Source organism: Barbus barbus (genome assembly GCF_936440315.1).
Source record: "Barbus barbus genome assembly, chromosome: 1".
Taxonomy (NCBI): Eukaryota; Metazoa; Chordata; class Actinopteri; order Cypriniformes; family Cyprinidae; genus Barbus; species Barbus barbus.
This window is the reverse complement of record NC_136729.1, coordinates 29,981,213-29,998,650: the sequence shown is the minus strand read 5'-3', so window position 1 is coordinate 29,998,650 and position 17,438 is coordinate 29,981,213. Positions and strand designations below refer to the sequence as shown.

At 41.1% G+C, this 17,438-nt stretch overlaps 1 protein-coding gene across 1 annotated transcript in view; it reads left to right on the top strand.

Moving 5' to 3' along the window:
* The window catches only part of LOC306876406 (neural-cadherin-like), a gene marked incomplete at both ends in the record, with an annotated part of 304,042 nt that overhangs the window by 101,128 nt on the left and 185,476 nt on the right, over positions 1-17,438 (top strand). Inside the window, 2 exons of the mRNA XM_079427539.1 lie at positions 10,929-11,126; positions 12,269-12,494. Of these exons, the coding sequence (XP_079283665.1) occupies positions 10,929-11,126; positions 12,269-12,494 (424 nt within the window). The remainder of the gene's footprint in view (positions 1-10,928; positions 11,127-12,268; positions 12,495-17,438) is intronic.

Here is a 17,438-nt window from a genome sequence, read left to right as displayed (position 1 = left end):
GGCGAAGGGAAGGACAAGATGTGGTAGAAAAAAGTGTACAAGCAATAGGGATAACCGCACCCTGGAGAGGATTGTGAAACAAAACCCATTCAAAAAAATGGGGGAGATTCACAAAGAGTGGACTGCAGCTGGAGTCAGTGCTTCAAGAACCACCACGCACAGACGTATGCAAGACATGGGTTTCAGCTGTCGCATTCCTTGTGTCAAGCCACTCTTGAACAAGAGACAGCGTCAAAAGCATCTTGACTGGACTGCTGCTGAGTGGTCCAAAGTTATGTTCTCTGATGAAAGTAAATTTTGCATTTTCTTTGGAAATCAAGGTCCCAGAGTCTGGAGGAAGAGAGGAGAGGCACATAATCCACGTTGCTTGAGGTCCAGTGTAAAGTTTCCACAGTCATTGATGGTTTGGGGTGCCATGTCATCTGCTGGTGTTGGTCCATTGTGTTTTCTGAGGTCCAAGGTCAACGCAGCCGTCTACCAGGAAGTTTTAGAGCACTTCATGCTTCCTGCATCTGACCAACTTTATGGAGATGCAGATTTCATTTTCCAACAGGACTTGGCACCTGCACACACTGCCAAAGCTACCAGTACCTGGTTTAAGGACCATGGTATCCCTCTTCTTGATTGGCCAGCAAACTCGCCTGACCTTAACCCCATAGAAAACCTATGGGGTATTGTGAAGAGGAAGATGCAATACACCAGACCCAACAATTCAGAAGAGCTGAAGGCCACTATCAGAGCAACATGGGCTCTCATAACACCTGAGCAGTGCCACAGACTGATCGACTAAATATTGAGTGCTGTACATGCTCATACTTTTCATGTTCATACTTTTCAGTTGGCCAACATTTCTAAAAATATTTTTTTTTGCATTGGTCTTAATTGATATTCTAATTTTCTGAGATACTGAATTTGGGACTTTCATTAGTCGTCAGCTATAATCATCAAAATTAAAGGAAATAAACATTTGAAATATATCAGTCTGTGTGTAATGAATGAATCTAATATACAAGTTTCACTTTTTGAATGGTATTACTGAAATAAATAAACTTTTTCATGATATTATAATTTTATGACCAGCACCTGTATGGTTTGTCAGGATAGGACAATATTTGGCTGATATACAACTATTTGAATATCTGGAATCTGAAGGTGCAAAAAAATCTAAATATTGAGAAAATTGCAATGCGTATTACTAATCAAAAAAATAAGTTTTAATATATTTACTGTAGAAAATTTACAAAATATCTTCATGGAACATAATCTTTACTTAATATCTTAATGATTTTTGGCATAAAAGAAAAATGGATAATTTTAACCCATACGATATATTTTTGGCTATTGCTACAAATATACCCCAAAATGAATTTTTTTGTCATTAATCACTTACCCCCATGTCGTTCCAAACCCGTAAAAGCTTAGTTTGTCTTCAGAAAACAATTTAAGATATTTTAGATGAAAACTGGGAGGCTCGTGACTGTCCCATTGACTGCCAAGTAATTAACACTGACAAGGCATAGAAAAGTATGAAAAGCATCGTCAGGATAGTCCATCTGCCATCAGTGGTTCAATCTGAATTTTATGATGCGACGAGAATACTTTTTGTATACAACAACTTTTTTCCAACAACTCGTCTCCTCTCTGTGTCACCATTTTAAAGATAATCCACTGGACGCAAACTGTGTACGCTCTTCTGTATCCTTGTGTTGCGGCTGATACAGAAGAGCTTATGCAGTTTTCTGTGCCTTGTCATTGTTGGTGGCGCCCCTCCTCACCGGCGAGGCTCAGCGAGCCTACTTCGCCCTGCCGTCCGATGTTTCAAGCAAATACGGCGAGCTGAAAAAGGAAATCCTGGCCCGGCTGGGGCTTTCTTCGGTCTGCGCGGCCCAGTACTTCCACGACTGGGAGTTTAAACCCCGCTTCGCAGCCCGAGCTCAAGCCACAGAATTATCCCGCCTCGCTCGGCATTGGCTGCTGGATGGGGAGCCCACAGCTGTCCAGGTAGCGGAGTGCGTCGTCATCGACCGGTTCCTCCGTGCCCTCCCGAGGTCTCACCGCCAAGCTGTCTGGATGCGGAGCCTCACCACCGTGGCCGAGCTCGTCGAGGCGGTAGAGCTGGCGGATGCTGCCCAACACCAGGATGCTGGGGAGCGAGCGTTGCCATTTCCCCGGAGGGTGGTCCAGGAGCAACACGCTCCAGAAGGCACCTTGCGACTAGTAGTCAGGCCGGCGGCTCCCACTCAAAAGGACGAACCCATGTCAACAGCGGACCCCACATCTCCCGCACGGATGTGGCTGGCAGGCTGCATTATGCATAGACCTACCCGCGGGGGTTCCGGAAGAGGAGGTAAAAATCAATGGCCGCACATTTCCAGCTCTTCTGGACTCTGGCAGTGCGGTCAGCCTAGTACAATATTCAAGATTCAAGATTTTTTATTCGTCACATACACAATTATACAGTGTATAACCAGCAGTGAAATATAAGTAGGTGATCAGTGCCGACATGAGATGTGTAAAAAGAGAAAGTAAAAGTAAGTAAAAAAGTAAATAAAAACACAATCTTAGCAGAGCGACCTGGATGGCGTCCGAACACAGCGACGCCATCTTGAAGAAAGTCCCGCATCCTCACACCCCGCGGAGAAACCAAGGCTACCCTTCCGATCACTTGTGTGCATGGAGACATGCGACATGTCCCGGCCCGGAGAGTGACCATCTCCGCTGCACCTGGCGCGTGGCCGGTGGAAGTAGGCATGGTGAAGGATCTAACGGTTCCCGTCCTTAATGAGAGAGACTGGCCAGGGTTTGGACGCCTGCTTGCTGTCGCTGTACAAAGGGAGCCGTCGCCAGCGAAAGGAGCCCGTCGTCGCCCCGCCTTGCTGGCCTCGGACAGCGGGAGAGATGGTGAGTCCCCACAACCCAATTCTAACCTATGACCGATTTCAGCAGGTGACCAGAGGCGGGTCATTCGCCAAAGAACAGCGTGAGGATGACTGGCTAAAGCATTGCTGGGCTCAAGTGCGCATGGTGGAAGAAAAGGAAACTCAGCCTGGGCCCCATCCTCTCCCACATTTCATCATCCGAAATGGCCTGCTCTAATGTGTCGCGCAGCGAAGGGGGGAGGAAAAAACTTTACTGGTGTTGCCCCGGACGAAGACATAGACGGTGCTAGAGTTGGCCCACTCGCACCCCCTGGCGGGCCACCTTGGGGCTAAAAACACCACCTACCGGATCCGTGGCCGCTTCCACTGGCCAGGGATGGAGGCCGAAGTCAAATGGTTCTGTCAGGCCTGCCCTACTTGCCAAAGAACGCCTCCGCGGACACCTCCCCCCAGCCCGCTGATTCCACTGCCCATCATTGAGGTGCCCTTCGAGCGCATCGGGATGGACCTAGCAGGGCAGTTGCCTAAGTCTGCCCAGGGCCATGAACACATCCTGGTGATTGTGGATTACGCCACCCGGTACCCGGAAGCAGTGCCCCTCCGAAAGGCCACCATTAAGTCCAACGCCCGTGAGCTCTTCCTGCTCTGTAGCTGGGTAGGCATCCCCACCGAGATACTGACCGACAAGGGGAACCCCTTTATGTCCCGGCTAATGGCTGACCTGTGCACCCTCCTCAAGGTGAAGCAACTGAGGACCTCCATATACCATCCCAAGACTGACGGCCTTGTAGAACGATTCAAGCAAGCCCTCAAACAAATACTACAGTGAGTGGTAGCCAAAGACAACTGGGACTGGGACCTCATGCTCCCTTATGTGATGTTCGGGATAAGTGAGGTACCTCAGGCGTCAACTGGCTTCACCCCATTCAAGCTGTTGTTCGGGCACCAGCCCCGGGGGCTATTGGACGTGGCCAAAGAAGCGTGGGAACAACAGCCTGCGCCCCACCGCTCGGTGATTGAGCATGTGAAGGAAATGAGGGAAAGGATCGACTGGGTCATGCCCTTTTTCCGGGAACACCTCGCCAAGGTCCAACAGGTGCAGCACCGGCATTACAACCGAGCCGCCCAGCCGTGAGAGTTCCAGCCTGGAGACCGGGTAATGGTGCTTGTCACCAACTCCGCCTGCAAGTTCCTGGCCAACTGGCAGGGCCCGTATACTGTCACTGAGAAGCTTGGGCCTGTTACTTACCGTATCCGCCAGACGGGGAGGCGGAAAACAGACCAACTCTATCACATCAACCTGCTGAAGAAATGGGTGGGGACAAGGGACCAGCTCGCCGCCCTCACCACCGTGGACACAGTGGTAGTGGACATTAATCCACAGCTGTCGGCGGCTCAGAAGACGGAGCTGCAGCACCTGGTCGGTCAGTTCCCCGATGTGTTCTCCTCAACCCCCAGGCGGACCCAGATCCTCCAACACAAGATCCACACACCAACCGGAGCCATCGTCTGGCAACTTCTCTACCGAGTCTTGACGGATACCCAATGCCTCAGGTGGATGAGCTCCTTGATCGCCTGGGAATGGCCCGGTACATCTCTACACTAGACTTGACAAAAGGATACTGGCAAGTGCCCCTCTCTGAAATGGCCAAACCCAAAACGGCCTTCAGTACCCTCGGTGGGCATTGGCAGTACCAGACCCTTCCCTTCGGCCTGCACGGGGCTCCTGCCACGTTCCGGCGCATGATGGACATCTTGTTGCGGCCCCACCAGTCCTACGCCACGGCGTACCTGGATGACGTGGTCATCCACTCCGAGCGTTCGGAAGACCACCTGGATCGTCTGCGGAGGGTGCTAATGGAGCTGCATAGGGCTGGGCTCACCGCCAACCCCCGGAAATGTCACCTGGGCCTGTCTGAGGCAAAGTATCTAGGCTTCCAGGTCAGGCAGGGCTTCATCAAGCCCCAAGAAAAGAAGATGGAAGCGGTCCGGTCCTCCCCAAAGCCCAGCATGAAGTCCCAGGTACAAGCATTTTTGGGGTTGGCAGGGTACTATCACGGTTTCATCCCTAACTTCTCCATCCTCCATCTACTGTTCACGTGTTCCTTCCACCCTGCCACAATACATACATGCATAAAGAAATAAAACAAAACACAAACTACTTGCCAACATTTTTGTTTTGAAGAATTTCAGCTTTTAATCATGTTTTTTCTTTGTATTGTAACGCCACCTTTTTTTTTTTTTTACTGAAACAACCACAAAATATCAGAATTACTTTTAATTAAGAAATTGGCAACATGTTCACCCAGAGGTTGCACTACATATACTATGTCTGTCAATTTAACTTTTGACATTTTGACATTTTTTTAACACTTGCCCTTTGATGTGAGATTGATATATTACAAACCTCTGTGGAAAGAGCTCTTTTAGTTTTATCTTTTTATCTTTTTTTTATTCTTTTTTTCCCAGTGTGTAAAGAGCAACATACATTGTGCTCTTGCTTATGGTCATGATTCAATAAACAATATCCCATTAATTATTGTACTGAACTAAGCTACACTTTCTCTCTTACTTTCATTTATCTCCCTAAATATTCATTCATGCCTCTCCTGTTGTATTTTCAGTGGTGTTTTCAAAATGTATTATTTTTTTATTTTTTTCTGTTTTCTTCACTTCTAATCCCTAATAACACCCTGTGCTGGTTAATACAACCTTATAAGTTTCTGTATGAATCACATTTTTAATTTCTGTATCCCTCAATAGTTCCAGACACAAAAATGGGCCTCACGTCATTGACCCTTATTTGTTTTGTAAGTACTATGTAATAATTTGCCATGTAAAAAGCATGAAGGAAAGAGATAGCTATGAAGGATAATATGGGTGATAAAAGAGTTTATTTGATTTCTTTGATGCGTCTGTACGTATGTTGCAATTCTTACTGTATGAATTTGCAGATTATTGAGCTTGTACTTCAGTAACATAAAGCAGGCGGGAAAACATTGCACCTTAATGCTTTTGTTGCCCTTTTTCTTGTCTCTAAATGCTGATTAATTTTCTTCCGGCGGGGCTTTGATCCACAGCTATTTTTTTACTGCTATTCTTGTCTTTTAATGACATTGATTTATGCAGTCATTTGACAGCTTGTGTTTTCTCTTTCCTGTTGTCCGAGTGTGGTTTTAATTCCGTTTCCATAACAACCTCAAGTCCGGTCCAACAGTGTTGTATATTGTCTTAATCCCACATTGTTGCTTTTAGGCTTTACTTATTACACTTATTACATGCTTCTGTTTACAGCCTTGTTAGTGAGTTTCTCTTTCTCTTTCACTCTCTCTCTTTCTCTTACACAAACCAACCTTTTTGATTTCCTCCATCATTCCTCCATCTGTTTCCCATCATCCAGGTTAAATATTTCCTTTAAAATCTCTATTGCATGTCTTTCGCTGTATGAATCTGGAACCGCTAGCTGCAGTGCCGGTACAGTGAGCAGAAAGGAAGTTTAGGAACTTTATTCAGAAGGAGGCTGTGATGTTTATCAGTTTTGCACAATCGCTGATGGCCCTCTGGCTCCAGCATGGCATTCATCCATCTATCAGAGCTCCTGAGAGGCCTTCACCACCCTCCCCTCTCTCTCCCCCAAGGCTCTCAGTGTCTCTATCCATCTCTCACACTGGGAGTGCTTCTGACTGGCAGGTCATGTTAAGCAGCTCCTCATACAGGCACCCTGATGCTCTCACGGTGCTTATGGGAGCATTTTGGGTGGGCAAAACAGTTCTTTTTAGTGAAGACAGTGTTCTGTATATGCAGTGTATATTACAGTGAAATGTTAGAATTGTGTTAACTGGTAAAGGAAATCTGCAGTGCAGTTTAATAAAGAAGAAATTTAAGCAGATGCAGAAACTTATAGTAGACATTTCTTTTTATATTTTGTGTTGGAACACCACCTTTTATTCGTTTTTTTTATTTATAGAAATTTTAAAACTACAAAACGTTCATTTAGAGGTGCAGATAGATCTATCTATCTATCTATCTATCTATCTATCTATCTATCTATCTATCTATCTATCTATCTATCTATCTATCTATCTATCTATCTATCTATCTATCTATCCTTCCAATTGAGAGACGATTGTAATGAAAGTGATTTATTTATAAAGCCTTCAAATGTAGCTCATGCAGTCGTATTGCTATTGTGTTTTTGTTTTTTTCCTTCGAAAGTGTTTTGTAATGTTAAGCTGTCTTTGTACTGATGCCAGACTTATCATTCATTTCTTATGAATAATCTTGCTTTTTGCTTTACGTCAAGCCCTGCCCCACCCATCAACCCACACTATCATTTTTATGTCACTGCAATATTGAAAAATAGAAATTGTTCACATGCTACATCTATTCATTCGGCAGATGCTATTATTAAAAGACTTAAAAATGAGAAACATCACAAGCAATTTATCATAAAAGCCTAAAATATTTGCTTTTAAGAGCTTTTTTTGACAGTAATTAAACACTAGAAAAGTGTTTACTTTTTAAAAACATCGAAGTTAATTAATTTTTTTCTTCTTACTTTGAATCAACCTAAATGCATTAAGTTAGACCAGCAAAACTAAATTTAAGGGTTATTTAAAAACTCCTTGAGGTAAGAACATAAGGTTACCATGGTATAGTATGTAGCATCTGCTTATGATCCTTGATGGTCATTGTGGCTTTATGTCTTAAGAGACCCCTTTTAGCATTTAACATTGGCTAAATAATTCACAGACCTGGCCCCACATTCTACATTTATATGGGTGCTTAATTGCCAGTGGTTGTCCCCCCCACTGTCAGATGCTAAGCAGAATTGACTATCTGTTCACTCCATCGGACTTCAAACACATTCCAAGAGAACTAAATGACCCTCGGTACCAGGCCTGGCTGACCAGTGGAGTACAACACACACACAACACACACGCATAGAGATATTTCCTTTACTTAGACCATAATTATTCAGTTACAAAGGTATCTGGTATAGGCATGTGTTGTTTGTGTGTTTCCTTATTATAGTAGCCTGTCGTTATTTGTATTAGTAAGCTCTAAAAACTCATATTCGGGTGTATGAATGTATACTACAAATAACCACTCGTTATTTGTATTAGTAAGCTCTAAATACTTATATTCGGGTGTATGAATGTATCTCTGGTTTAATATCTGCTAGATGTCCCGTTCTTGATATCAAAATGATCTGCTCTTTATTTCTCAAACAATGATCTACACTGTGACCTTGTGAAATGCATCATTCTATTCTTATGGTACTGTGGGAAGAATTACACTGATTGAGCGGAACAGTCATAAAACATGCAAATGAGGTGTCAAGTGAGACAAAGAAACACTTTCCCGCTGAAACTATATGTGCCTTGTTATTGGTCGACCTGACCAGAAATGGGTGTAACTGGGTCAGATATAAACTTCTCCCACACCGAAAAGACGCTCTCTTCTCTTCACCTTCGTTGCCCTGAACAGGCACATAACCGCGGAAACCTCGCGACTCCCCTTTCGGAGGGAGTCCGAGCTTCTGGCAGTTTTGAGTTCAGTAACTTTGGCGAGTTAACTTCGGACCCATCAACCCATGGCTGGAATAACGAAGCTTCCACTCCCAAAGGAATTCATCAAGAATTAAGAAACGCATTATACATGCAGCAGGACACTTTACTCAGCATCAACAAACCAGTGCAAGTAACCGCTTGTTAACTGTTTAGACGCGCTCCTAGGCTTCGACCCCTTTTGATTAAGGTGATGTAATTCTTTGATGGGTCTAACAGGTTGTGTTTAGCTGATGTGCAAATCCTCTTCCTCCTTTTCTCTCTCTCTCTCTCTCTCTCTCTCTCCCTCCATGCCTTCCTTCCATTGGCATCTATGTTTAATGTGTGTATGTTTGTGTTTAGTTCAATGTTACATGTTCCCCCTGTAGTGTAGTTTAATAAACATCCATATGTATTCACACTTGGTTGTCTGTGTCTGCAGCTCACAGAAACAAGGTCAGTTTAAGGTTCCGGTTTTGTTACATGCTAATGAGCGATGTATTAAGAAGGGAATTATTTTTCATGACCAGAGAAATAATTTTCCTTACAGTCAAGAGACGATTGCAACTGTCCGTACTGCGGACAAACAAATAATTGTATTGTACTATTAATGCTACAGTTAATTCCTGAAGATGAATATATAATGGATAACAACCCATTATAAATTATGTTCATCTCACTTTGAGCTAATTTGCTACAAGTAAGAGTCTTTACTTATGGTTGTTGATGTATTAGTTATGTAATATATGTTGAATATCTGATATATACTGTTACTGTGATGTAAGATTGTGGCCATACCACCCACTCAACAAGTCAAACTAGATTTTGGTGGCAAGAAATGGTCTTGCCTATTGTTTCCTTGTAGATAATGACCTGCTGTGCATAAGTTTAAACACTGCTTCTGGATGTGGTTGAGTCAACGGTGTGTTTTGTTATGAGCAGCTTTTGCTGTATACACAAAATGGAGTGACCTTATAGCCTGTTATGAGCTCGGATTAGCTGAGACACACTCCTGACACAACTGAGGGATTTGCTTTCTCTTTCTGTACACTCACTCTCTCTCTCTCTTTCTCTTTCTCTGTCTCTGTCTTTATATATATTGATCTTAATATGGCTCTCTCTTGCCCACCTAGTCTATCTATTAATCTATTATTAATAATCATTTTATATTGATCCAAACCTAGAGCTTAAGTTAATCTTTTTCTAAGCCTCCCCCACTAACTCCCACTTCTCTCGCTCAATCTTTCTCTCTTTCTCTCTCTTGCTGCTCTTCTGTGTCTCCCCAGCAGAGTGTAAGGCAGCAGGTGTGCTGTCACAGGGAAAGAAAGGGCCAATCACCTGGGGAATCAAAGAGCCCGTGACTCTGTCACTCCACACATCTTCTGACAGACAGCCCACTATTTATACCTCTCTCAGGGAAAAAGTGAGAGCAAGGGAGGAATTTTGTTAGAAAGAGGAAAAAAGAAATAAAATGGAAATGGGAGATGTGTTTGAAGGGGCGATTGAACGAGTGAGAAAAGTAACAAAAAGGAGAGAAGATGTTGCGCAAAGCGTGCTGTTTCTGTTTAACGGCTGACACGTTTTTCTTTCTTTTTGGCCTTTAGCTTTTTTCGTTCATGCCTTTCCATGATGAGACCGTGTCGTACATAAATGTGTGCTGAAACTGTCTTTAGTTCTGTCGCTTTGCTAGGCGATGATTGTGATAAAGAAGGAATGTTTAATGAGTCGACACAGCAGCTAAACGTAGCAAGCGCTGCCATGAGGAAAACACTCCACTCATTAGTATCTGCCATTCTCTCCAACTTGCATGTAAATGTGTCTCTGCATATGTGATGTTTTGTAGCTCACATTTTTTGTGAAAAATAAACATCAAAACTTACAACTGAGAATCTGAAACTGCTCTGAGGACGTGCTGTGAAGAAACCCATATCATGACACAGTCATGCAGGGTCTCATGCTTTGTCCTGTGTCACAAACTGAAGATACCCAACAAAATCGGCAATTAAAATAAACCGCTCCAGCTATTTTTAAATGACTTGGTTTTTTAGTTTTTTTTCCTTCTTCGTCTTTTCTGGTTTTTGTATGATTTGACACATTCATGATTAGAGGCATTTAAAGAGAAGTGACATACTGCCAAGTATGGTGACCCATACTCAGAATTCGTGCTCTGCATTTAACCCATCCAATGTGCACACACACAGCAGTGAACACACACACCGTGAACACACACCGTGAACACACACACCGTGAACACACACCCAGAGCAGTGGGCATTCATTTATGCTGCGGCGCCCGGGGAGCAGTTTGGGGTTCGGTGCCTTGAGGGTGGAGAGAGCGCTGGACATTCACTCCCCCCACCTACAATCCCTGCCGGCCCGAGACTCGAACCCGCAACCTTTGGATTACGAGTCCGACTCTCTAACCATTAGGCCACGACTTCCCATTTCTCAGTACAGTTTGAGTGAATTGACTTTGAGTGTGGAAATCTCTGTATTTACAGGTCCTGACTGGTATACGGTGAGAGTTGATTTGACGGTGATGGATGTCAATGATAATGCCCCAGAATGGACAATGGTCCCTTTCCCCTTCCTGAGTGTGGTCTCTGCTAATGTCCCACCAAATACTCTAGTCTACAAGCTTCAAGCCAGAGATGGTGATGAGGGCATCAATGGAGAGGTGGAATACTTCCTGTCTGATGGTAAGCATTATTTCCGATTTGCCTTCTTACTTTATATCAGGAGTAGGCAACGTCGGTCCTGGAGAGCTGCATCCCTACAGAGTTTTGCTTCAACCCTAATCAAACACACCTGGACAATCTAATCAATGTCTGAAGGGTTACTAGGAAGCTACAGGCAGGTGAGTTTTAATTAGGGTTGGAGCTGAACTCGGCAGGGCTGTGGCTCTCCAGGACCGGAGTTCGCACCCCTGCTTTATATCAATGTTAAAAACAGTTGTGTACATTTTTTTTTAGGTTTCTTTGAAAAGTAGAAAGTCCAAAAGAATAGCATTTAGCTAAAATAGACAGCTTTTGTAAATAGTAAATTGTAAATGACAGCTTATGGTAAATGCTGTTATTTTGCTATGAATGCTGTTATTTTCAAAGAATCCTGATTTTTTTTTTTAATTTAAACAACTGTTTTTACAGACGACGATGATGGTGGTAATAATAATAATAATAATAATACATGTTTCTTGAGCAGCAAATCAGCATATTAAAATTATTTATGAAGTAACACTGAAGACTGGAGTAATATCTGCTGAAAATTTATATTTGCCATCGCAGGAATACATTTCATTTCTAAAATATATTACAATAGAAACAGTTATTTTAAATTGTTAAAAAATATTTCACAATTTTTATTTATGCTGTATTTTGTATCTATCTATCTATCTATCTATCTATCTATCTATCTATCTATCTATCTATCTATCTATCTATCTATCTGTCTGTCTGTCTGTCTGTCTGTCTGTCTGTCTGTCTGTCTGTCTGTCTGTCTGTCTGTCTGTCTGCTATTGTTAGTTCTATAACAATAATATTTTTTTTATTATTAATTTAATGGCAACACTTTACTATAAGGCACAATTTGTTAACATTATTTAACGTATTTACTAACAACTAGCAACATTCATGTTATTGCATTTATTAAGGCAAGTATTTATTTACAAATTTACTGTTTTTCATTGTTCATCTATACATTTGCTCATAATACATTAATGATCATTCATACAAGTTGGATGAGACCTAATGCATTAACAAATTTGAACCAATTGAACCTTACAGCAAAGTCATAAAATTTGCATTTGATTTGCATGAGGATGAAAAGTTTTGTTATGCATCAGGAGGTGACGGGAGATTTGAGGTGGATAGGAAGAATGGTCATGTGCAGACGACAGGCCTCCCCCTGCAGAGAGACAGAGAATACCTGCTCACAGTGGTGGCAGCTGATCGGCAGGGCAGCCGCAGTCCTCCCGCTGTAGTGTCCATCATCGCAGGCCCAAGAGCTCCTCAATTCACCAACGTCTCTTATACAATTTCCATACCAGAAAACACACCAGAAGGCCAACCGTGAGTAAACCCGTAATACACACACGCATAAACACACACCCAATCTCGTAAATGCAGCAAATCTTATTTCCATAGTGTAATTCTAGCACACCCTAAATGCATCTCCCACGCCGTGAAAACACCACTTATCTATCAGGGTAACAAATAGAAACAAGATCATGCTGCATTTACAGCCCGTGCTTCTTGCTGGAGCGTAGCTTGTGTGAGTCATCGTGTACTACACGAAGCAAAATTCGTGAAATAATTATCTTTGACTATGTCAGGGTACTGTGATATGCATTAAAGATGCATGAACATCAGAACTTTGTTTCTCTCATATAGACAGCCGTGAGAGGTTAACCATGCGTTACAACAGGTAACGTATACTATAAAAGCCTCTCTATATTTTTAGAATTTAATTAATTAATTTATTTTAATTTGCTCCCACATACTGTATAGGTGACAAAAAGACCCTTTTTTACTGTCTTTGTACAGTGAGTGTTAATTGTGTAACCCTTTGATATTAGATGAGTCGCTGTGAAATGACTTGCATGATGCTGCTACAGGGAAGAATGATTAGCTGTGCCCTACACAGATGTATTAAATCAGGCTTTGCCTTGTAGCGAATTATCCTAAATCCATGTGGAATAAGTGCCTACTAGATCCATTTATGGCAGCTGCATGTCATTAAATATGCATTGAATGCTGTGGTGTATTATTTTCCTCATACACATCTATGATTCTGCCAAATTGTTGCTTTCATTAAACTTAGACTTGGCACAGGCAGGCAGATCTTTCTGAATCTGGTTGGCTTCATCCATAGCTATACAAAAAACGGTTAATGTTAGGATAAGTATATTGCTCATGGCACCAAAGTGGGGTGACGTTAATCTTATCCCCAAACTCTCTGGTCTCTGCCAGAGAGCGGAGGCACTCCAAGCCACCACGCAACCTCTGCCAATGGGAATGAAGTTGTAATAACCACAATACCTGAAAGGAAGGCACATTTTACCTTCGTTTGTCTGCCAGTCGGCCGTTAAGCTTCTTTTGGGATTACCAAAATACATTAATGCCCATCTTGACTGCATGATTATTATAATTTTGCTTTCATTTTCTAGTCTCTGAATGTATCAAAAAACTGAAAAATTGCAAATTAAGTGAAAAGCTCCCATAAATGAATATCATTTAACAGACTGCCCCCCTCCACAAAATGCTCATAAAATCATATATTTTCATATAAAATATGACATATGCTTTTGTTAGTTACATAAGAATAAGTATCTTATATTCTGATCCATGATCTTATCCCAAAGTTGTGTATATCTCATTTAAAATGAATAATACCACCCAATACGTGGCATTTGCAATTGGTGACGAAGCCAACAAGAGCCAATTAGCATTTGATATCACTGACCTAAAGCCTTTGCTAAAACTTTTCCTGAGGCAGCAAATTTTGAATTTGTTGAGAACTTTTGTGTTCCACGGCAAACAAGATGTGTGATTTATGTGGTTAAATGATTATCCTAGACAAATAAATGCTGCGATATTTTCATTCTCATTGCTGAAGAGTTACAATCAGCTATAATCTCTCATTGCTAACTTGATATGAAGAGTTCAGATGCAAAAGCCGCTAAACGCCACCTCCGTCATAAATGAGATAATGACATTGAGCAAATGCTTACGGCACATAATACACGTACAACAAATATATTTGCTTCAGATCCTCTAAATCCCAGTGTCAGCCCATTCAGAAATATCGGTTTGTTGGCAAAAGCCTCTAAACGCCACTTCATTTCAAGTAGGTATCGCTGCAGCCCTGAGACCAGCAAGTGGGAGGAGCTTATGCCGCAAGTAGGCTGGATTTCATCGTAGTTTAAAATATAAATATAACGCATTTTCATAGTAGTTTAAACTGAAATTCTTAGTGTTGTCATTATTCTGTGTGTCCAATACCATTCACTGTCAACATTGAAATTACGTCTTATTCTTAGTTTTGTCATTATTGTTAGTATCCAATACCATTCACTGTCAAAATTGAAGTCATATCTTTACACCTTTTGCCATGCTTAGTGATGGTGTCATTTTAAATCCTTTAACTGTCGTAGCTAATTTAAGCATATTTCTGGATATTACATTTTACTTCAATTCTTCTACAGTAGCCTCCCAGCAAACACATGAATGTGGGGCCCACATGGGTTTCACATGGAATACAGAGTGGTCATGGACTCAAGATGGGCATTTTATCTTGGGCCCACTTGGGGGCTTCCCAGATGGGTAATTAATGGGAAATATGTGCATGGGCTCAAAATGGGCTACACATGGGATCCTATTTGTTTTATCAAATATACAAGTGCAAACATAATTAATCCCATATAGGGTGATTACATGGATTTATAGTGCACATATGTGTCTTTAAAATGATTTTTGTTGTTGTTTTGACACTTGGATTGCTTAATTTAATCAAAATCTAAAAATTCCCCTCCTTTTTTACATCCAACACTCATGCATTTCTACCCAATTTCCCACTGACATTTAGCAAAATATACAATAAAATTATAAAAATACAGCCACTTTAATTGTGCTGAAACGCGAGTTTCTCGCGAGATCCCATCCCCCACGACATCAAACTACCGCGAGATGCAGCCCTGCCTCGAGCTGCACGCAGGGTGGATCCCGCGAGATCTCATTCAACATTACCCATCCCCCACGCGCTGCATCGCGCCGGCGCCATTACTACTCACTAATTTTCTGGAGAAGACGTTTGCCTTCAGTGTATCCAAGGTAAGAATTAAAATTTTTAAAACTGAAAATGTAATGATATTGTTTACCAACCATAATGTTAACCGAAACATAGTTTGGATTTTTGTCTCGTTATATTTTATTTCCTCATATTTTGGGCGCCAATGCCTAAACGATAATGCTGTATGTCTTGGTGTTTCCTACGCTCTCTAAAAATAAAGACACTAAAAAAGCTCATACTTAAACTGCAAAGTTTGGCACCTGGCTGTGTGCTCACGATACAGGAAGATTACAATGATGAGGTCAAATGGCTAAAATAACAGAGAAGCTAAAGTAAATAAGTTATGTTAGCCTGGGACAGATCTCGATTTGATTAGAAAACTATAAGGCTGTTGTACATTTAACAATACATACAATACAATATTACAACAATATTTAATATTTATAATGCAAACAGAGGCGTTTCTGCCTTATATAATTCTGCATCCGTTTGCATTCGGGTGTTATTACAAATCATACAAATGGCCTAAATTAGAATTTAATGTTTTTTTTTTGTTTGTTTGTTTTTTTTAAAGTAATAAGCATTTTTCTTACAGAAAGTAATTGACCGGTCTCGGATGTTGATGCAGTGGAGCAGAAATTGGCAGACCCCACCTTCCAGAAACAAGAGGTATCTTCTAACATGATCATTTAGCAGGTTCACAGGGCTGAACGGTAATGGTTTTGCACTTACAGTACTGTGCAGAAGTCTAGGCCAACATTTTGTGTCTCTCTGTTTTTTAATACTGCCTATAAATTTCCTGTATTTTTTGGTTGTATTCTAATAAAATGGTATAGTCATTATACCATTTATAAAACAACAAATATGATGGTGGCCTAAGACATTTTCACAGTCCTGTAGCTTTTCTGCTACAGAGGCACAATGTTTTTGTACCACAGGCAACACAATTGTAGTACAAGTGTAAAATATGTTACAGAGGCAACTGCATAGGAATTATAGGAGTGTTCCATATGAATTGTGAGTTTTTTTTTTTATATATATATATATATATATATATATATATATATATATATATATATATATATATATATATATGTATGTGTGTGTATATATATATATGTATGAACGTGTTGCACACAGTAGATTACAACTTCCAGTGTAAAATAGCAGTGCACAATCGATTAACCTATGACTGCACGATTTGGGGGGAAATGTAATTGCAATTATTCGGGTCAATTATTTTGTGTTGTCTCCACAATAATAATAATCTTGTTTTCCGTTAGGTTGCTGTGGTGGCAGAAATTGGAGGGAGTACTGTGGATGAAGCCACGAGAAGAATGATGGCCTTCCCTTTGGACCACCCCTTATCAGAGTTCAATTTTGTTGACCGGCAAGTTTCGGGGGCTCGAACTGCTTGAGGTTGTATAAGGTATGTCTACTTGCTGTTGGATTATTTATAACATTCATGTGCAAACAGAGGTTATTCAGTAGAGTTGAGTTCTTCATAAATCAGTGGAATCAAATGAGTTTGATTGTATGCAAATAATTATCCATACTTGGACAACAATACCCCAAATTATGAGAATATGGACCAGGTGTACTGCTTATTTTAATGATAAGTAACTGTTAATTTCTGGTGTAGCGATCACAAAACTCAGTTTATAATAATAATACAATTCAAACTTTATTAAAGACAAGTACACTCTTAAAAATGCTGGGTTAAATACAACCCAGTGATTGGGTTATTTAGACCCAGCGGTTGGGTTAAACAACGCAGCATGTGTTCTGTCCAATATTTACCCAGCATTTTTTAGTGTACACTAATACAAGTGAAGTGATACTAAAATATGAATGAATGAAGACTGAAATTTTCTTCTAAAAACATTTTTATCAAGCTCTTATGTTTATGTTCAGTTATTTCACTTTAATGGCAATGAAGGACCTATATTTACCTGATAAAAATTATAATTGTTTAAAAGAATTTCAGATGGACAGGATTTTACATTTGTAATTAAATGAGGCATTCAATTTTTGTGTGAACTGTTGCCTTTAAATGTTGCCCTGTGCCCTTGTTTACACAGAAATCATTTGTTTATGATAGAATATTATATCCGATACCATTATTGTATTTCCTGAAAAAAATGTAAAAATGGAGATGACTGCTTATTTATTGCAAGGGCTTAAATATGGAATTTAATCTAACTTTGCTCTTTGTGTTTTACAGG